Raw genomic sequence first — 21,970 nt, forward strand, 5'->3', positions numbered from 1 at the left:
TAGGCTTCAGAATCAAGAGTCCATTCAAGTTTTTTTTTTTTTTTTTTATGTTATTTACTAACAGTGTATCCTTGTGCAAGTTATCCAAATCCTCTGATCCTTGGGTCCTTCCTCATTTTCCAAAAAGGGTAATGCCTCACAAGGCTGAAAGCCTAAGGGATCTAACAGCGTCCAGAGCAGAGATAACACAGCTGTCGCTCACAAGTTACTTCTTTTCTTCTTTTTCCAGCTTCCTGGATCACCTTTCCATATCACCTAGCTCTAACTCTGGAAATACTGGACATGGACAGGTCAGTCAGTGTTGCCAGAAGACAAATTGTGCCACCCACATAGCCTGATTCCTCTCTGGGTTCAAGCCTCCATTTGTGATGTTCAGGTGGAAATGCAGTTCTTGACACATAGTAATGTTCCTGACAGTGGGAAATGCTGGTCAAATGAGTCAGTGGATCTACTGTGGAGAGATGGAAGTCCTGAGAGAGTTGCTTAGGAGCGTGTGCAGCTGTCTTCATAGAAAACGTTATCATCATTAGGATGAACAAAGCAGTCATCATAAGTAGGGGGTGGAGTAAGTGGCTCCAATTTGGGGGGCCCTCTCAAGCTCTGCAGATCAGGAGCAGTGGATGCAACACGTGGTCCCCGAAGCCGAAGGCTAATAAGGGGTCTTCCATGGTTTCCTCCCTGGGTCACGGTCCCCTCAGAGCCCGCACTATTTTCCAGTCTGCCTGTCATGGGCCTCTCAGGTTGGGGAGCCTGTTCCCCCTCCAGTCCTGAGGGGATTACAACACTACAGTAAGGTGGTGGCTGATCCACTTCTTGGGGGCAGTTCTGTGACTCTGAACTCACCACTGCCTCTTCATAGGATGGTACTTCAAAAGCTGCATTGTCTCTAAGGGAGGAGAAATAAGGTCATTAGTGAATTCCTGAAAGGACTTCTTTTTCTTCTTCCTGTACACTATCCACAAAAGACCCCTTTGTTGGCCCTAACTCCTGACGGGAGTGACAGAGGAAAGCAGAGTCTATACAGAGAGACTAGAGAGATAGAGGGATAACAGGCTCCAAGTGTATTCAGGTCATCCTGCCCACCCTTAACTCACCGTCCACTGCCTGAGGTTCCTTGGCTCTCAGTCTGAAGTGAATGCATTGATCTCTGCATTGATTGGAGGCGCCATTCCAGAAAAGCACCCAGGAGGCACCCAAACAAGAAGAAACCAGCCAAGATGAGAAAGATATAAGCAACAGGGGTGATGTCTGGCCGTATGCTCAGCAAAGCCAGGCCCAGGAGGAGGAAGGCGCTGCTCAGGAAGAGAAATGGCTTCTTCAGTTTCCCCCAAAACTGGCTTGGCACCATGGCCCTTCCCGGGGCGCCTGCAAAAAGACACACTGCTGTTGTGTATAAACTAGCAGTTGACATCACAGCTGTGCTAGATGCCAAAGTAAGCATATTCTACTCCTCTGTTTGGGTTTTTGTTTCTTCAATATCAAATCAAATAAATGACCAGCTTCATAATTCACTCTAGGTTATCAGTATATGTGGAAAAGCTGGGAAAGCAGTCCAGAGTTCTGACTACCAGCCCTTATGTGAATTTACTGTGTCAGGGCTCTGCCTCCCTCTGTCTTTCTCCCTGCAGTCTCCCTTCCAGGATCCCAGATCAAGCCCCTGTCACCTGCCTCAGGCCTCCGCACACGGGCATCTCTGGAATCCAGGGACTGGGGGAGGGCCTTCCCTTTCCTTGTTATGGTTCTGATTGAACCTCCACCCTTTACCTCTCCCTCTGGAGGCCCTCAGACTGGCCCTGGGAGAAAGAAGGGGGTTGAAGAGAGAGAAGTGGGTTGAAGCGTCACTTACCCTGTGAGCCCTGTGTCTTCTGATTCCCTTACAGTTAGTCCATTCTCTGGCTGGAGCGACAAACTGCTTACCGACTGAACAGGGCCTCAAAGACAACTACTTATGCTAGGTTTTACAAAAGCCTGGTCCGGATCACTCCTGACCTTTTCTACACCCTACGTCTGCGAGATGTGCCTCCTCACCCAAGTGCCTTCTAATTCACTAACTCAGATTTCCAGTTTTCTGTCAGGAGCCAACACAGTCTGGGAGGCCCATGGGCAAGGGAAGGCTTTTCTCAGAAACACAGCAACAACTCCGAGGCACACAGCCCGCCTTGCATGACCTCCCAACCTGCTCCTTGCCTGTCTCAGGAGTTCCTGCTCACCTGGTTCAGACCAAAGCAGTCACGGGGAGTGCAGGGGCGGAGCCTACTGGCCCCAACCCCTACTGGCCCAATCCCTGTCCTGCCCACTCTTCCTCATTTCTGTCTTCCAGGATGGCCTCCTCCTATTGCCCCACCTCTATTTTCACTCCTCTGTCCTTGTGGGAGGGCTCTCTCCACTTGTAATGATCCTTGTACTTAGGACTTGAATTCCAATTAACCTTTCCCTCTCCTTTCTCAGCATTGGAGGTTAGTCACAATCTTCAATGTGCGTAATTTATTTTGTACCTGACTCTCGCAGCTGACTGGAAGCAGAGGCCAGAGGAAGTGCCTTATTTAATCTCTGTAGATCTCACCCAGGCCTTGCACACAGTGAACCATGATGTGGGCAGGGAGTGGTCTGTCCTGTTTCTGCTGCCATTTCTGTGGAGTCCCAGTTTCCTGCAGATCTGTTAGAGGTGTGTGTGTGTGTGTCTGTTTATGCTTTCTGGCTCAGTTAACTCTCCATTCTTCAAAAATCATCTTCAAGGCCCTTGTTGTAGGGTCTTTTTGCCCAGTGTATTCCTGGCATCCCTAGTTTCCTCTGTGAGTCCCTGGGTATATAGTACTTTTCTGTTTTTTTTGTTTTTCTTCTTTTTTTTTCCCCACTGTGAGATTATCAAGGCAAGTGTTTGGTTTCAGTTGTCTAAGAATCCCTGAAACCTATGTATTTCCTGACACTGGGTAAGTATCTGCTCAATAGAGTCATTGCTTTTATTAGAAGCTACCCTTGAAGGGGTCTTCCTGTCTTCCATGGTCCCAGAGCTACTCTTTAGTTGTGGGGCTGTGGAACGAGGTGCTGAGAGGTGAAGAGTGACTAGAGGTGTACTGTGTCCTTGGGCCAGATGAGTTTGGGCTCTCCTTTCAGTGTGTTAGCACTGGATAGATTGAGGGGAGGTGCAGACAGATGCGCGCATAAATCCGGTGTCCCCAAGTATGACAGTCATAGGAACCTAGCCAGGGCCACTGCAACAGTGTGTGGAAATTTTTTCTGGTGTGTGTGTGTGTGTGTGTGTGTGTGTGTGTGTGTGTAGGGTGAGAGGCAAGTGAGAATGAACATGTCTGTAGCAGCATTTGTGGGTAGTGATGGGGTGTCGCAACGACACTCTGTCGAAGGCTGCCGTGCAGAGTGGGAAGAGACACGACAGGCTGTGGTGTCTACTTGAAGTATGTCACTACACAAAGCATGGAGTGGGATGAAGCAATGAGTGGGAGAAGAGCTAGCTGGTGGTTCTTTTGTTTCCACCAATCTCCTTACTATTCAACTCATGAGGGAAAGCATGGCTGGAATCAGGATTTTGATTTTTTCTTTTTTTTTTCTTCTGGAGACAGGGTCTTACTATGTAGTTGAGACTGACCTGAACTCCCTATGTAGCCTAGGCTGGTCTGGAACTCTCAGTGATCCAACTGTCTCAGCCTCCAAGTGCTGGGATTACTGGCGTGCGCCAACACACCCGGCTAGGATTTTGATCTTTGGTTAGTATCTGAGAAGAAGAGAATGGCCAAGTACTGATGGCATGTGTGATAAGCTAGGGAGACTTGTTGAAAAGTGAGTGAGGAAAGAGTGGGGACGGTAGGCTAGGAGGCAAGGGGCAAAAGGGCATTGGCCTGAATGTCGGCAGCACAGCACAATGTGCTGTCCTGGAGAGCTGGGACCTTTGTAGTTTAAATCTCTTGGTTGCTGGAGGAAGGTGTAATAAAGAGATCTGTGAGTTGAGATAAAAAGCAGATCAAATCAGGCTGAATTGCCTGCTGGCCATTCCCTTTAATGTATTCTCTATCCCAATAATTTTAGATTGATTTCTGAATTTTGCCTTTGTTAAAAAATATTACAAAATGTTTAAAAGCTAAAGAACAAATGATTTGTGATTATCTCTAATGTGGCCCTTTAAACTTTTTACAATTCTTTGTGGGCCTTGCTTCTGGTTGAGATCAGAGAATACTCATTGGTTTTTATCTTTAAAATGTTTTAAACATTATGCAGTATATATTTTACCTGTTGACATAGCCTAAGTTTTAGTATTTGTTTTTGTTCCTTTTTTGGTATTGGGTATAGAACCCAATGCTTTGCATACCCTAAGCCTACACTACTACTGACCTTTGCATCCCAACCCTATTATAGTAATTTCTGAGAACCACGCAATATTTTTATTGACTGAATATAGCATATCCTTATGAGCTTATTTCATCTAATTTTCTTGGTCATTAAAAATGCTGCTGTTAAGACACAGAAAGTGGGTTACAGTGGTTGTTAAGGCCAGACTGGGTTAGGGAGGACTGAGGAGTAATTGCTGATGGGATTCTTTGTGGATTAACCAGGTGTTCTGGAATTACATAGTGGTGATGCTTGCAGGACAAACTCCACTGAATTGTATACTTTAAAAGGGTAAACATAGCTCGATAAAGCTGCTTATAAATTCAATAAGCTGTTTATAGAGTCAGCTAATACCTTTTTTGGATTGAATGATGAATTCTAAGAGGGGGAAGAATTCTAAGATACAGCATCGTTGAGAGACAAGCAACATGGAAGCTCCTATTGCTTTGAATACAGATAGCAGTTTCCCAAGGGATTTAATTTCTTTTCTGTCTTTATCAACTTAATGTCCTTAATAAAACCCGAGTGAACCACTTAAATCAATCACTTTCTACTTGCCTGCCCTTGCCACACCTGTGGGAGGCTGATGCATGCCTCTCTCCCCACTCTTGCCACCTCATCTTGGGGGATGATGGGGGAGGAGTGGGGGGCACAGCAATAAAGAAAACAGGTGATACCAGACTTACTGTGAGATTTGGGGGGTTTCCCACTGTGTGCTTTTCTTTATGGCCACATATGTGATTCAATGCTTCTGAATCTGGATTTGTCTTATAGTTGTGTGGGGTGTTTGGTTATATACCGCTTTACTGTGCTTAATACATAAATTAAGTAACTTAAAATATGCATAATATAATAGGTAATTATGTTGATTATGTCCATTTTATGAATATAATATCAGAAACAAGGAATATGGGTGAACCCACTATCCAAGCTCAGAGACCTTGCTCTTAACCATGTGTCATTTCCTCTCCAAAGACTTTGTCTCCCCTCTCAGGATGGTTTAACAAAACACCTGTGAAATTCCTCTGGTGTTCCCTCCTTAGCACCCCTTTCCTACTCTGCTCCTTCAGTTTAACTGCGTGCAGTCACAGCCAGACTTTGGGTACATCTGTGTGGCACCAGCAGGGGGCACCGTCCTGTTATTGCGGCTGATTGCACTGTGGATCAATTGTTTACATTGTGCTAGTCAGGTGCTAACCTCTAAGTGTATCTACCCGGGAGAGATGACACATTTGATTTTGGTCTTCGGGGTGTTGTGATACGGTTGGAGAGATAAAATACCCAGTGATTAGAGACAGTAAGAGAGTATCAATGTGTAGGTACAATATTTTAAAAATATAAAAATTAAATATATTACTAAAATATAATTATTGTAGTTAATTAAAAATAATCTATAGTTATGGTATAAAAGCTAATAGTTAAGAGAATAATAGTAAAAAGCAAGTGTCTTGTATACTCCTGAATTAGTTTCTGGTTTTCTGTGTAAACCGTCACCCCACCCAGAGCGTCCTGAATATGCCAGAGTCATCCAAATGGACTTCCTGAATACCCTCAGAAGCAAGCCATAATATTGCTTTATGTTTTGATTTTTCCACCTAACAATATATATTGGAGATGATCCTTTATCAATATGTGTAGAGCAGTGTATCAGCATGTATAGACTATTTTCTTTTGAGTATTAAAATATTGCAGAAAGACTTTCCAGTGAATATCCTTATACCCACTGCTAGAACTCACAATATTGATTATGCCTGAAACATGCTGTTAGTGGTGCAGGCTGCAAAGAGTTAAATCCCTTGATTGGCTTTACTTTAAGAAGCGAGTCTGACTGAAGCTCTGTGACTCTCAGAAGTATCTCATGAGCAATGCGGTAAGGCACAGGTTAACTGACCTCCCTGCTAAGGGCCATGGCCAAGACCAGAGCAATGGCCTATAAAGATGTGGGGCCCATAGAAGATAACAGCTATAGCTGAGGTCAGAGTACTTGCACCCAAATTCCATTCCCACAATTACTGCCTTCATAGCTTGAAGGACAGTGCTCCAATTACAACCATATATTTTGTCCATCTTGCTTCTAATTTGAAAATGCTTTGACTTCTCTTTAATGCCTTGTCTATATTATTTCCACGGCAGTTTCACATACTGCACATCTATACACATATTGCACCTTTACCCTGATTGATGAATAATAAAATTCAGTGGAAGAGGCACGCCAGTGCCTTTTGCCAAAGGAGCATTGGTTGTCTCAGTTCACACTTTCTTTTTAACTCTGTCTTAAATTTGTCTTCAACCTTGAGTCACACACTGGACAGGTGGAGACTAGAGACTTACTGCAGGAGTCTCTGGCAACCCACCACCTAATTTTACAGTTAGCATTATACTACACTTGCTTTATAACTGGTCTGTCATCTCTTTATCCCTCTATCACTAGTGCATCTTCTTTTTGGTACATTTCAAAGGAGTCTGCAGACATCAATACACTTCTCCCTACCTCAGCATGCACAAAAGTACAATTCTATATTTGTTTTCTGTTAATTTTTTTCCTTTGAAATAAAATCTTCCTACAATGAACACATAGGTTATATTTTCCTTCAGTATTGGTGATTAAGTCCAGGGCTTTTGCACTTAGCTACTCCTCAAGCCTGGCTTGCTGTTTAAACACAGAGATTTTAAGTGTACTATTCCTTGAGTTCTGACAAAAGCATACAATTTCATGATTCGAAAACCAGCTAAAACACAAAATATTACTATCACCCAGAAAAGACCCTCATATTCCTTCTCAGTCAATTCCACAGGCAAACTTTGTTTTCTTTCCATGTTTTAAGTATATTTATGTATTGAAATATATATTTGATTTTATTCTATATCAGGGAACAACTATTCAATGATTCTCCAAACAGTAACCATTTATATTGTTTTCATGATTTTGCAATTACTATTTATATATGACTTTGTGTTTATTTACATGTTGAAATAGGAAAAAATTCCTCCAAATGAAATTTTTTTGTTTGTTTGTTTTTTTGAAACAGGGACTGAAATCCAGACTGAACTCACTGTGATCCTCCTCCCTCCGCCTCTCAAGTGCTGGGATTGCAGGTGTGTGCCTGATTTTTTTTTTTTTTTTTTTTTTGAGGCAGGGTCTCACTTTGTAGTTCATACTGTCCCTGAACTATGTAGCCCAGGTTGGCCTTGAACTCACTGCGATCCTCCTTCCTCAGCCTCCCGAATGCTGGGATTACAGGCATACACCTCCATGCCAGGCCTAAAGTTTTTAATAGATATGGCCAAACTGTCCACCAAAGAAGTTGTAGCAGTTCATACTCCAACTCTCCTTACCTGATGGTATGTTTCTTTGAGCTCAAGTAAGTGATTTAAAGTCAAAAATTTTTTATCCTACACTAGCTACAATGGATCAGAGATGAAGCTCAGAGGCAAGGAGTTTACAGTCCAGAAAGCCATTATCACTGCAAGGAATTAAAAGACAGGGTACAAAATGCCAAGTGCTGGGAGTGAGGGGCAAAGTGTGCTGGGATTCAGAGGTGACTGCTGGGAAGGGTAGGTGGGGATTGGAATGCTTCAAGGAGAGAGCAGGGTTTATTTGCACTCTTTTTGATGCCTGTCTTAGTCATAGGCATGACTAGGGAATAAGTACTCATGCTATCATTTATTGATAATTAAGGAATACTGTTTTAGTGACTCACAATCTTCTGCCCCTTGAATCTCCTTCATCAGCTGTTTCCCCACCTCCTTTACCCTTTCCAGATCTTTTCTAACATGATGCCAGCTAGAAGCAACCACACCCCAGGGCAAGGATTTGGTTGAGAAGAATTAGGGTTATTTCTTTAGAGATGGTAATATTTTCAGAAAATATGTAGATTTACATATCAGGGATTTATTTCAAACTAAGATTCAACAAATAGGCATTGGATTGGAATTAATAAATACACATTTCAACAAATAAGTATTAGAATTAATGAATACAAATTTCTTATTTAGTGTAGAAATATATCACTACTGAAATGGCATCACATAAAGGGGCCCCTTCCATTGCAGTTTGGAAATCTTCCATTATGTAAATAATTCCCATGTTTCTCTTTTATAATAAATTAATATCTTCATTTTAACTTGAAAAGAATAATTTTATTTATAGTTTCACTGTATCTATTATTTATCATTTATTATTTTAAATAGGGTCTTGCTATTTAGTTCAGGCTGACCTTAAATTTACTATGCCATTCAGGCTGGTTCGACTCACATTGATCCTCCTGCCTCAGCCTCCCAAGTGCTGGGATTACAGGCGTGTGCCACCGCACCCAGCTTGTGTCTGTAATTAAAACTAGAACATTTTTCAATTTTCTTAGCTTTTTTTAGTGAAATATTACATGCAAATGATATATAATTTTCATGTAAGAATCTATGGAGCTGAGCTGGGTGAAGTGCACACCTGCAATCCCAGCCTTTGGGAGCCTAAGGCAGGTGGATCAACATGAGTTCAAGGCCAGCCTGGGCTACACAGTGAGACCCTGTCTCAAAAAACAAAGACAAACAAAAATAATTTATTGGGCCTCATTTTATTTGTCCTCAATTAAAAAAAAACATTAGTAATAAATGTATACTGTAAAAAAAGGTTATAAAGAAGGTTATAAAGTGTAGCTCTACCAACCATAGATAACCTTGGCAAATACTCTGATCTAATTGCAGACTTTATATTACTCTTGTTGTAAATACATCAATATCATGTGTCTCTGTTATCTTAAAGTTGTAACTCTAGATCTATAGATGAATTAATCTTTATCTGGAAAATAGAATTACACTACATGTTATTTAAAGTTGCTTTCAAAATTCAAACTGTATAAATTAGCACCTAAAATGATAGAAAAATAAAAAAACAGAAGGGAATTTGTCTGATTGCAGGTGGGAGGTTTAGTTCTCCTCCAAAGACCTGGAAAGGACTCCCTGGGCTGGGCTGAAGAGCAGTGGGCAGTGCCTGAGAACCTAGCTGGCCTCCCAGTCCTCCTGGCCTCTCTCCTAGGGCCTGAGGGGCAGCTTCTTTCTGCTTGTTTTTGTGCCTGGGAATAGCAGTTGAAAGAAAATATAAGTAAGGGCCCCATGCTCCTGTCTACCACCTTAACTACCAAGTACCCCTCACAGCAGCACCACTTCCTGGAATCTCCACTCCAATTTTCAAATACTTTGTGACGTTCTCCTTTTGCTCTTACTATCTCTGCCTTCTTTTTGCTGGCTGTTTCTTTTTATTTTCTCTCACCTTGTCATTTGCTCTATTTGTATTTAATTTTTATTTACTTCATGTGTTGGCAGTATGCACATGTCACTGTAATATGATGTCTTTAACACTTTCAGGAAGATACTAGAAGGAGAATATTTGCTCCATTTCCTTAGAAACCTTTATTCAAAATGTACATTGTGCTCAAGGATCTGGCCTGTCCACGTGATGTGTGGAGTCCACTGCAAAATGAAAATGCAGCTCCACAAGTAATTAGAAAGGATTTCAGTGTAGAGCTAGTGAGTGGTAAGTCAGTTGTGAGGCTCTGTGTGAACGTGTAATTCCAAGCCTATAAAGGTGGCCTTGTGTGCACAGTGGAGTGGGGACAGGGTGTTAAGTGTGGAATATCAGTTAAAATCTCATGACCCTCTTTTCCTGACAGTACTTATGTCATACTTATTTTTAATTTAGCATTTGATCTTTGGCATAATCGTGTTTATGGGCACAGAGTGTTTTCATGTATATGCGTATGTTATGGAAATGCCACTGAGCTTATAACATGTCCGTCACTTCACTTATCACTTTTATGTAACGAGAACCTTTAATATATAAGGTGTAATGAAAAATATGTTGAATGTTTAAAATTTTTATTGTAGTAAAACACACATTGCCATTGATCTCTCTCAAAATGTTTCCTGTTTTGAACACATTCAGTATATCGTTTGTGCTAGTTTCTGAAGCAGTTCTGGAAGACCTCCTTCATGTCTTGAGTTGTGCTGTTGTGGTTGTCTTGATGTCCTGAACTGATTCAAAACATTTCCCTTTCATGGTCACTTTGACTGTGGGGAAGAGTCAGAAGCACATGGTGCCAGATCCAGACAATAAGGTGGATAAAGACACACTGTAATCTATTTATTTGATAAATTTTATTTTATCCCATTCCCCCTCAAGCCCCCTCGTCTGTACAACAGGTTTGTTTCCATTTTTTCCTATTTTCACCTTTTTTCTTGTTTATTCATCATTTCTCCCTCTCTCCTCCCTTCTTCCCCTTCACATTTAAACACTTTCTTCCCATGTAATCTATTTATTTGACAGAAATTGCCATAAACATTTTGATTCAACAAGGGGGTGTTCAAAAATGCAATGAATATTTTAGTAAAACATTTATTACAGTACAAGACACATTGCCATTAATCCCTCAAAATATTTTGAACCCACTTATCCCATTTTTTTGGGCAATGTGTCTTTTACTGTAATAAGTTTTATCACTCTTATCTTTGTTACCAACTTGGAAATATACAATATATTGTTAGCTATGATCACCATGATGTACAGCAGATCTTAAAAACTTACTCCTCAGGATTAATGGAAACTTTGTACCCTTTGGCCAACATCTTCCTAATCCCCTGCCCCAGCCCCCACCTCTTCCCCTGGTAACCACCATTCTCCTCTTTACTTATGTTAAATTTGACTTTTTTAGTTTCCACCTGTGAGATCATGTGCTGTTTACCTTTCTAGACGTGGATTAGTTCAATTAGCATAGTGTCTTCTAGCCTCATCCATAATGTTGCAAATAGAATTTCTTTTCCTTTTTTTTGGTTATTTTTTTGAGACAGGGTCTTAGTACATAGTTCAGGCTCTCCTTGAGCTCACTATGTAGCACAGGCTGGTCTTGAACCTGTGGCAATCCTGCTGCCTCAGCCTCCTGAGTGCTGGGATTACAGGCATGCACCACCACACACAGCTGGAATTTCTTAAGGCTGAAGAGTTTTCCATGATATATTTACTCTGAAGAGTTTTCCATGATATATTTACTCTGCATTTTCTTTATCCATTTGTCTGTTGTTGGACATTTGTGTTGACTCCCTATTTGGCCATTATTTACACCAACAGTTGGCAGGATAGTTTTAAAGTCAGGAATTCAGTCTTAAATTCTTCAATTAGTCTTAAATTCAGGAATGGAGACACAGGACCACCCACTTCTCTCCTGGATAATTTACAAACATCTACACACTGTTCTTTGGTATGTTGTCAGCAGAGTGGCCCTACAGGACCTACAGGTTTTCTAGGAAGAGCCCTGATTTGCCTCAAGGTCCAGAAGGCTTTTTCTCTCCTCGGGGGTGGGGTCCTCCACATGCAGCCTTAAGCAACACTGTACAGAATTAATATACTAAAATTAATGGCCTCTGTATTTTTATGCTGATATATTGAGATCGACCATAGAGTTTAATTTTTTCCCATCATAATTATATCCTAAGAATTTCCAATATTCTTAAAATTTCTTTACAAACACAATTTTTGATGGCTGTGAGACATTATCCCCTGGGTGTACCATAATTTATTTATTCTGCTCTCATAGTTTAAGTCATCACAATTTTGGAAAAGCACAAATAGTTCAGAGGCAGCCACCTTTATTAATACAACTGCACTCACCATGCAGTTTCCATTCTGGGAAGCTCTGATTAACAAGAAGCTACATTTTATTTTATTTTGCCCTCATGGCTATAAAGATTGGACATTTTCCCCTATGTTTATGTTAGCATACACATCACAAAACTCACTTAAAAAAGGGAGTAATCTGGATATGTACTTTTGGTATTACTTCACAGAAACTGGCTAAAGAAGACTTTAATTCTCAGAAGATGCAGGAAACATGGGAAAGGAGAGAGGAAAGTGCTAGGGACAAAAGGGGGATATGGGATATGAGGTGAGGAAGGGCCAGAGGGAGGAGGCAAAGGGAGGCCAATGCTAGCTTCTCAAGGCTCCCAGCCCTGTGGAAAGCTGTGTACCTGGTTCCCAAAAGGTGTCTAAGTGTGGCCTCAGCTTCAGAAGAGTGGTTTCAAAGAAGCCAGAAAGCTAGTGAAACCCAAAGGACTCTGATTAACTCACTGTGGGCATAGAGAGAGGCAGGGACTTGGGTAAATACCATGGGGATGGGAAAGATTTATGGTGGTGGAAGGAAACAGGGTCATACAGGCTAGGCTCAGAGGCCCAGGGCTGTTCTCAGGATCTGCATGGTGGGTAAGGGGAGGGATGATGGAGGGGTGAGCAAGTGGCCTAGGCTGAGCACAGCTGGCCATCTCCCTGCTCTGTGTCTTGCCTTGGTTCTTCTGGTCCAGTGGCTGTACCTGGTCTAAACATCTGGGCACAGGCTGGGCCTTTCTTTGGTTCCCTCTGCTGCTCGAACCACTGTCCTCCCCACCACTGTGGCTGGTCAGAGATAGTAAGTGGCAAACTTGTTAGTGAAGTAAGTCTATGGGGCTTAATCTTTTGTCCCAGAGACAAACATTTCCAAAACAGTGAGAGAAATGGGGACTGTTTCCCATGTGTGCCACACAGCTGCCTCACAGTGGCCTGAATCTAGAAAAGGCTCTTTGTGCGAATCCTGAGAGCAGACACAATGTGACTAGGAATAAGAGCATACCAACACCACCAGGATAGACTGACCCAGAAATGTTTTGCCTAATGGCATTAGGTTTATTTTGTGGCAAAGAGTTTGGGGTTCTCCATAAGGCACTTGTGAAGCTCAGATGTAAAGGCAACCACAGCTAACGGTAGACCCCTTCCAGAGCATCCTTGGGACAGGCAGGAAAGAGATATCCCCAGGGCCGCAGGGGACACCCCCTATCAAACTGACAAATTTGGGGGCCTGGAACAGATGGCTTGCTTGTTTCTACCAACAGCTTGCTTCTTCCAGTCAGTCTTAAAGTTTGGCATTGAGGGTGGGAGGCACAGGGCCCATCCACTTCTCTCCTGGATGAAAAACCAGAGATGTCTACATATTGTTCTCCAGTGTGCTGGCAGTAGGGGTATCCCCATAGGACCCAGGGGTTTTCTAGAAGGAGCTCTGCTTGACTTCAAGGAAGAAGCTTGCTGAAACTTCCTTTTCTCCTGGAGGAACCTGGTGGCTCCTCCCCATTAAACCTTGAGCAGTACTGGCTGTATACAGTTTTCTGGTGGGAAATGTCAAGAATATTTTTTGCTCCGAATGCCTGCTTCTGGTCAGCTGATATGATGGGGGTGGGGTGGGGGTTAAGGTAGCTCGGGGTGGAAACTGGAACGTACCTAGCAGGTGCGCCAGCAGTTCCATGCGGTCAGAGCCAAATAACATGTGTGTCTGGTCATCCACGTGGGCCACAGTGATGGGCAACCCAAAAGCCTAAAGAAAGCAGAGTGCAATGCTGCTTATTAGACTGGGATTGAGAGCTTTTAGGCAAGAAGTGACTGGGGTCACAGCAGCCCAGCTGCCAAAGAGGTGTTTGCAAACATGGACTGAGGTGCCTTCTCTGCTTGTGACACTGAGGCTCTGCCTTTTCTTTCCCTCCTTTCTTGGCTCAGATAGAGGAAGAGAAAAGAAGAGTTATCTGGGAGAGCTGGGAAGGAAGCATGAGCAGGGCTTTTGGGCACGAGTACAGAGCCCTTTACCGAAGAGACTGTCTTGGTCTTTGGGACAGGACTTGGGAATACAGGGAGAGTTGCTCACCCCATATCTGCAGGCTGCCTCAGTGGTCTCCTTGAGCTGGTTCTTCACTTGTGCTGTGGAGATCTTCTCCAGAAGACTTTGGGCTTTCTCTGCAGACAAACCAGCCTTCTGCGCTGCCTGAGGGGATAGGCAGGGGACACAGCTCTGTCTGCACTGTGGAAGCAGGAGCTCAGGAGAAAACTCTGGCCTTTTCTTTAGCTGTTTCCAAGTTTTCCTGGCAATGCCTTTGCCCACCCAGGCATCCTTGTCAGGACACAGTCTATGGTAATGACAGTCTATCCTTGTCAAGAGAAATTCTCCTTTCTTCAAAATTTGAAATGGATGGAAAGAACAGTGGGCAGAGTCACAGCCAGAGGAAATGAACACCAGAGGGCATCTTAGAAGGGTCAGAGGTGACACACTACCTGTGCAGAGGTACAAATCTCTTAAGTCTCTAAAATTCAAGTCCAGGGTGCTTTCCTACTTCTCAGAATTCCTCAATACCTCATTTTTCAAGTCAAGGGTTGAGTTCTAATTTCCATGGACTTTCTGGAGGACTCTGACACAATGATATGGTAGCAGCCTCTTGCCTGGCTTCAAGAGAATGGTAAAGGCTTTGGCTTAAAGGAGGCCATTAAAGATTGGGACCAGTGGTCCTCAAGCCTGGTGAATATGACTCTCCTGGGAACTTTAAAAAACCCTAATATGCAGGCCATCCCTAGCGAATGATCACATCAGAGTCTGGGGTAGGACCAGGTGGGACATGTGATGTTAATGGATAGCCCTGCTGAGAACTGCTGCACATTTGGAGGCCACAAAGTCCATGGTAATGAGCCATTGCCTTGACAGGCAATGAGAGATGGGAGAATTGTATCTCAGACAAAACGGCCAACAATAGAACAGATAAGTCAGCAGAGATAAGGCCACTGGGTAGAAAACTATGTCAAAACGAAGAATCGTACTTTCAGAAAGTCGAAAGTGTCATGGAAAAAGGGTTTATTATTATTATTTTGGTACTGGGGATTGAACTCAGGACTTTGCACTTGAAAGGTAGGTGTGGCGCCACTAAACTAAATCCCTGGCCCATTTTTTTTGTACTGGGGATCAAACTTGGGCCCTTGAGCTTGTGAGACAGGTGCTGGAACCAACCACTAAACTAAATCCCCAGCCTGAGTTTTTAAATATTAAGCAAAACAGCAGGCCAAAAACTTTCTTTGTAGGAACAAAGACACTAGATTGTAGTAGGCAGGCTTTTCAACACTGAAATCTGGTGTGGTTTGTCATTTCATATATTAACTATGAATGTGCTTCAACTATTGTTTATAAACTGAATTTTTTTTTTTTTTTTTTTTTTTTTTTTTTTGGGAACTGGGGATTGAACTCGGGTCCTTGTGCTTGCAAGGCAGGCCACTGAACCGCAGAGCTAAATCCCCAGCCCTAAACTGAATTTTCTTAACCCCACAGGATGTCTTATTTAAACCTCCATCTCTGTATGGCATCGATTCAGTGTTTTGAGAGCATTTTCCATTTTTTCTCACTTTGACACTTGTCACTTATCTTTTTGTCTTTTTAGAGCCTCTTCTAAAAATCTCTTGCATTCTAATATACATTTGTTGGTGTTTTTTGTTTTTTTTTTTCCTGGTACTGGGGATTGAACTCAGGACCTTGTGCTTGCAAGGGTGGTGTGGTGCCACTGAGCTAAATCTCTGGCTGTTGGTGAGTTTAGTGCTGGAGTCTTTGGGGACTTGTGAACACTCCATCCTTCAGCACCTGGGGATCTAGCTGTGATTCTCTCTCTCTCCCACCGACTTCTTTCAATCAACTACATTTTACTCATATGTTGTTTATTTTGCATTTCCTTTTTCAGCTGAGAGATTTAATTTGTTTTTGGTACTGGGACTGAACCCAGGACTTTGTTCATGCTACACACACACTACCACTGAGCTACATCCCCACCTGCTAACATACTGTTTTGAGTATTCTCTTAATTCTGGCTTTTCAGTAATTTGTCCTCTCTGACACATTTTTCCCCACAAATCACTATGAGCTTTTTCATGCAATATTAGAGCTATTGTTCTCTTTGCTCTCAACACCAGCTGTTCTCAGATAGATCCCTGGGACAACACTGAGGGTGGGGCCCAGTCACTTACAGCCAGGATGCTCTGGGACTCCACAATATCTTCATCCTGGGAAAGGAGGACACTTAGCAGAAAGGGAATAGCAGAGACAGGGAATTGACAGTAAGGGAAGGCAGGACTGTTACTCTGGCCACCCAGGGTCCCTCTCAGTGGATTCCCAGAACCCAGCCCTCACCCGTGACCAGATGCGCATCCATAGCTCCCTGGACACCTTTTCCAGGCTCTCTGGGTGTTCCATGTTCACAGCAGTGAGGAACTGCATGGCAGACAAACTTCCTGCAGGACAAATGCACTCAGAGGTAGCGTTCTTGTCTTTGTATCTGGATGTCTTGAGAACAAGCTCCTCCTTACTGATATGCCTCTGGCCTCTGCTGCCTGCTATCTTTCACCTCTTTCCCATAACCAACTTGTCCCATTTAACCCCTTTTTTCTGACCCCACAGCCCTGTGCTTGTTCTGCTCAGGTCCTAAAATTCCCCAGCAGGCTGCACCAAGTTAGTCTCCCAAACCCTCTGGCTCACTCTCTCCTGCTCTCTTCACCTTTTTTGAAAACCACAGAGTTGAAATCCTTGGGGAATCTGAGCGGGACCTGGAAATGCTGTTTCAGGCGTCCAAGGTCGTTTATCATGTACTGGGCTTTTCGAGGAACCACAACTGGCGGCTTGTTTCCTGGCAGTGGAGAGTTGGACAGGCTGTTGAAAGAACTAAGGGTCCTAGGCTTGGAGGACCTCTGCCTTGGTCTCAGGCAGAGTGCAAATTACAGTATCAGCTGCAGGGGCCCTTATAAAAACCAGCTGAGGACAGCTTCTGGTGGCCCCTGAGATGAGATTACCCCAGCCCTACCCCAAATGCTTCTCCCTGCCTACCGCTGTCTGTCATGATCCCTGCAATATAGGTGGGCCGCAACTGCAGCTTGATATTCCAGATGTTCTGATACCTGCACAGGACCTACCCCGAGGAAGCAAAACAACAACAGAAACAAAACAGAATAACCACGTGTCAGACTGGAAGACAGAAAACGCCTCTCCTGGCAGCCAATTAGCCAGAGGTTCTAAGTGCAGAGTAAGATAATAAGGGCAGTCTGGGCTGTTTGGTTTAAAAGGACACACTGTTCTCCATGCCTACAATCAGTTTCAGGAACTTTGCTTCTGCACCTCAGCCGCAGAAACTGCCAGCCGAGGGCCTGGACGAGAAGTGGCCATGCATTTCATCTCCTTGATTCTCTGGGGATACCCTTGTACTTTCTCACCACCGTGGGAAGGCTGCACTGTTTTAGGAGACAAGGTCTCCACTTGGAGCCGGCGACTCTGACCAGTTCAAAAGCGCGAAGTAACGGTCAGTCCCTTATACTCTGATTGTTGTAGCCCCACGGCAGCGTTAGGAATAGGAGACTCAACCCCGATGTCCTCGCCCTCCAGGCCCAGGCGGCTCCCCCCACCCCCGCATCACCTCGAAGCCCAGCCAGGAGTATGGGGACAGCACATCATAGAAGAGCTCCAGAGTGCGTGGCGGGGGCCCCATGTTGCCTCAGCAGGCAGGCAGCGAAAACAGAAGGAGAAGGTAAAGTAAGCGGTCCTGGTCTCTGCCACCTCTCCCCGACCCGCAGATCCCGCCTCCTCTCTCGGGCCCGCCCCCAGCGCCGGCCGCGCAGCCTCGGTGGAGAGACACCAGGCTTGCGGGGAGTTGCGCTTCTGACGTCGCAGCTCGGCGTCCAGTTCAGGAAGTAGGGGGGACTTCGGGTTGGAGTCCTTGTTCTGCTGAGGTGGAGTCTGGGGTGAACAGCGTGGTCTGAGATGCTTGCAGTACATTTCACTTAGCCTTGCGCCTTTGCAAGAAACTAGATGGCTCTAAACCTCTCTGGAACTTAAGCACTTCAGCACATAGTGAGGAAGGAAGGGCTTGCAATAAGGAAGGGCCTGCTTGTTATTGTTTCTTGGGAGTTGCACGAACCTCTTAGGACTGGGTAGAAGTTCCAAATTTCACATTTTCTTGTGTTCCGTGGGACTTACGTAACAATCAATACAGTAATCCTCTCCACTGGATGCTTGGAATCACAGATAATACCGAACCCGACATACGTTATACTATATTTTTTCCTATATATACCTACAACAAAGCTAAACTTATAAATTAAGGACAATTGGACATTAACAATGATAGCTAATAACAATCTCCTGGATTAAAAACTTACATTTAGCGGCCATTATTAACTAACGTAAGGCTTTCTTGAATATGAGTACTTCAGTGATCTTATAGCTGATCTGATAACCTCTAAAACTGCGGTCCCTGCTTGGACGCTAGCTTTGCGTGGTATTGTATTTATCAGCTCTGCAGGTGTGTTGAGGACATAAGCTTGTCTCCCTGTGGGATTATTCATTAGTATTGTTTATAATAGCAGTATACTGGGAACTATTAACTATCATTATGGGACAACTCAATATTTAGAATATTTTAGAATATTTATTATAACTAATATTTAGAATATTTTGAAAGTTCGAAAAGGATTTTGAAACTTTTAATGTTGATATTGGATTGTGTTTGTTAGCTTTCCATTACTATGATACCATACCTGAGAAAATCAACATGAAAGAAAGATTAGTTTTGGCTCATGATTTTAGAGGTTTCAGTCCATAGCTGCTTGGCTCCATGGCTGTGGACCTAAGGAGAGACTGAACATCATGATAGAGAGCAGTGGTTGAGGAAAGGGGCTCATCTCATTGAGGACGGGAAGTGGGGAAGGGGAGAGGGCAAGGGCCGAGGATAAAAAGTACCCTTCAAGAATACACTCCTAGTAACCGGGTTTCTCCAATCAGGTTTCACATCCTGAAGTTCCCACCACTTCCCAACAACCTATAAATTCATCAATAGACTGATCCCCTGATGAGGTTACAGCACTCAAATCCCATCGCCTCCCAAACACCCCACCTTTGAACACTGCTGTACTGGAAATCAAGCTTTCCACACATGAGCTTTCAGGGAATGTTTCAGATCCAAAGCAGCACAAATTATTTACGTAATTAGGTATTCATACCAGTGTTTTCAGTACTAAGATCAAACCCAGGAACCTTTGCACTGAGCTATACCTCCAGCACTCCCCCCAACCTTTAATGTTTGTTTTGAGACGGAGTCTTAGTAAGTCACTAAATTGGCCATGTTGGACTCAGAATCCTTCTTCCTCAGCCTCCCAGAGTGCTGGGATTATGGGTGTGTGCCACCACGCTCAGTTTATATCATATATATTAATAAGTGAAAAAACAAAGTACAAATAGTATTATTTTTTAAGGGTTGAAATAATCTAAGTGTGTGTGTATGCATACACATACATGCTTCTTGATGTTGCTGAGTGGAGACAAAGAATTGACAAATTGTTTACTTTTGAGGAGTAAGACTAAGTGGCTGAGGGACGGGCTAGGTGGGAGAGTTTTGCTGTATATAAGGTTTAATATTTTTTAATCTATGTGAGTAAATAATCTACTCAGAAAGACAGATATGAAAGAAGCAGAAAGAAATGGAGTAAACAAAAATGGGAGGAGAAAGCAAGGAAAAAGTAATAAAGGGAAAAATTTTGCTTAGGAGTCTGCGCTGGCAGAAGAGGGAGGAAATTAGAGGGCAGTTATTATTATTTTTTTTCTTTTTATTGAGTTTATTGGTACATTCTAGGTACACAGTACAGTTACATTCATTACTGGGATCTTCTACCTTTACATGACAAGTCTTGGTTTTCATTTTTGCCCTTGTCCCTGCCCTCCCTTCACCCTCTCCAGTTATTATTATTTATTTGACTTACTGTAATTTGTGCATTTTACTTTGATTTAAGGAAAATGTCAGTTATGGAGGCCACATAGCAACGTGTGTAACATGGTGTTAAGGTTTAATATTTGCCAAGATGCAAGTGCATATTTACATCCCTGGTTCTCAGTGCGTGACATTTTTCTAGAGGCTTACCAAAGGTTGTGTGAAATTCCACATGCTAGCTTTTTCACTTAAGAAATCATACAAAAATGCAAGAGAATGAAGTTAACATTATTATAGCTCTTATCTTGGATATACCATGCTATATTTAAGAACAAACTTCAGCAATCGGGTTACTTTAAATATGATTAATAACAAATTTACATGGAACATCTCACAATTCCTGAGAATATACCAGTGTGATAACATTGAAACCAAGAATAGCTAATAAATGCTGAAATTATATAGTCTTGCAAAATATGTGTGCACATGGACAAAAACAAAAGAAAATAAAGTGACAATAGCTCTTTTAGGGATTATGCACAACTTTTCTTAATTTCTCAGACTTAAAAAACAGCTTTGTTAATACCTTCTTTCCTTCCCTTCCTTCATTCTCTCCCTTCCTTCCTTCTTGCTTTCATTTCTTCCTTCTTTCTCTCTTCCTTTTCTCTCCCTCCCTTTCTACTTGCCTCCACCATTTCTTCCTTCCCTCTTTTCCTTCTTTCTCTTCTTCTGTTTTGTGAAAAATCACTGGCTCAGGTTTATGTCTGGAGGGAACCTGTGTAGAACTTCAAAGGGCCTCCCCTCCCCAGTATAATAATCCTGACATATATCCCATCTTGAATTATTTGAAAGAGAGTTCAAATGTGTGAAGATGCTATAGTTTGGAATTGTCTCCTCCAAGGCCTACATGTCAAAAGCTTTGTCAAGGGTGACAGTGGGAGTGCAGAAGGCTCTTAGGTGGGTGTGGCCTCAAGAGACCAGGATCCTATGTTTCAACTCTCTGCTTCCTCGCTCAAGGTGTGACTGTTTTGCTTCAAAATGTGCTCTCCACCCTTGCCATCCAGCACCCTCACCAGAGGCCCACGGCAATGGTCTCCCCAATTTAGAACTTCAATTTCTGAAACTGAGATAAAGAAACTTTTTCTCTTAATGAGTTAATTCTCCCAGTTATTTCACTGTAATAATGCAAAGATGGGAAGAAATGTAGAAACATTTTCAAACATTGTTTGAAAATTTAAAAGTACAGTGAGAACAATCTTTAAATTCAGTCTAAGAAAAGATTCATTTGTTCATTATTTAAAGCTTCATTCATTCCATTTGTGCTATATCCTTCATCCTTAGTGCTATAGAACATTGGGCTGGATAATTCTTGGTTGTGGGGGCCATTGTATTTATTGTGGGATATTTGTAGCATCTCTGTCCTCTCCACTATAAGCAAGTAGCAGCCCTCTGAACACTACCTGTGATAATCAAATATTATACTCAATGAGTGAAGACTATATATTACATTATTTCATTTACGTGAAATCTCCAGAAGAGACAGAAAAGATATCAGTGGTCTTTCCTAAGACTGTCAGTGAGAGCAGGGATTGACTGAAAACTGTCAAGAGAGAGCTTCTTAAGGGATGGAATTGCCAGTTAACTCTTGGCAGTGTCAAAATCATCCCCTGTTGAGAGCCAGTGTACTGGTCTTTATCGACTGTCCCTTCTGTCTCATATACTATGCTGAATGTTTGGGGATATATGCATTTAGTTAATCCTTTAATGATAGAGTCAAAAGTTGCTTAGCAGGGCTGGGGATTTAGCTCAGTGGTTCAGCCTCAAAAGCACAAGGTCTCAAGTTGGATATCTGGTACCAAAAAAAAAAAAAAAAAGAAAAAAAGTTGCTTAGGAAATTCAATCAACGGTGCAGTGTGTGTGTGTGAGTGTGTGTGTGTGTGTCTGTGTGTGTGTGTGTGCGCATGTGCACACACACATGTGCATGTGTTAGGATTGAGAATGATGAAAAAAATCCAAGGCAAGGTGCTTGGGAGAAGTAACCCTAAATGAAGACTTGAAGGGTGGGTAGGAA

General features: G+C 42.8%; 2 protein-coding genes across 5 annotated transcripts; both read right to left on the reverse strand.

The window, feature by feature from the left end:
• Positions 1–466: 466 nt before the first annotated feature.
• Tmem139 (transmembrane protein 139) lies at positions 467–2,349 on the reverse strand. Of its 3 annotated transcripts, none has more exons than XM_033764485.1 (3): positions 2,211–2,349; positions 1,095–1,365; positions 467–886 (listed from the first exon to the last, which is right to left on the reverse strand). In XM_033764485.1, exons 2-3 carry the CDS (start codon positions 1,346–1,348, stop codon positions 484–486), a joined length of 657 nt encoding a protein of 218 aa, XP_033620376.1. In that variant the 5' UTR covers positions 1,349–1,365; positions 2,211–2,349; the 3' UTR covers positions 467–483. The 3 variants fall into 3 exon arrangements, with proteins under 3 accessions (XP_033620376.1, XP_010605966.1, XP_033620375.1); XM_010607664.3 differs by having other exon boundaries at positions 1,847–2,349; XM_033764484.1 differs by having other exon boundaries at positions 1,095–1,380; positions 1,847–2,349.
• A 9,276-nt stretch (positions 2,350–11,625) lies between these two features.
• Gstk1 (glutathione S-transferase kappa 1) lies at positions 11,626–17,800 on the reverse strand. Of its 2 annotated transcripts, none has more exons than XM_010607667.3 (8): positions 17,614–17,800; positions 17,031–17,112; positions 16,705–16,833; positions 16,341–16,441; positions 16,178–16,213; positions 14,049–14,165; positions 13,631–13,724; positions 11,626–11,717 (listed from the first exon to the last, which is right to left on the reverse strand). In XM_010607667.3, exons 1-8 carry the CDS (start codon positions 17,683–17,685, stop codon positions 11,653–11,655), a joined length of 696 nt encoding a protein of 231 aa, XP_010605969.1. In that variant the 5' UTR covers positions 17,686–17,800; the 3' UTR covers positions 11,626–11,652. The 2 variants fall into 2 exon arrangements, with proteins under 2 accessions (XP_010605969.1, XP_010605970.1); XM_010607668.2 differs by lacking the exon at positions 11,626–11,717 and adding an exon at positions 13,148–13,318 and having other exon boundaries at positions 17,614–17,799.
• Positions 17,801–21,970: the final 4,170 nt, after the last annotated feature.

This window comes from Fukomys damarensis, unplaced genomic scaffold (assembly GCF_012274545.1).
Source record: "Fukomys damarensis isolate Sample0158 unplaced genomic scaffold, DMR_v1.0_HiC HiC_scaffold_16, whole genome shotgun sequence".
NCBI classification, from domain to species: Eukaryota; Metazoa; Chordata; class Mammalia; order Rodentia; family Bathyergidae; genus Fukomys; species Fukomys damarensis.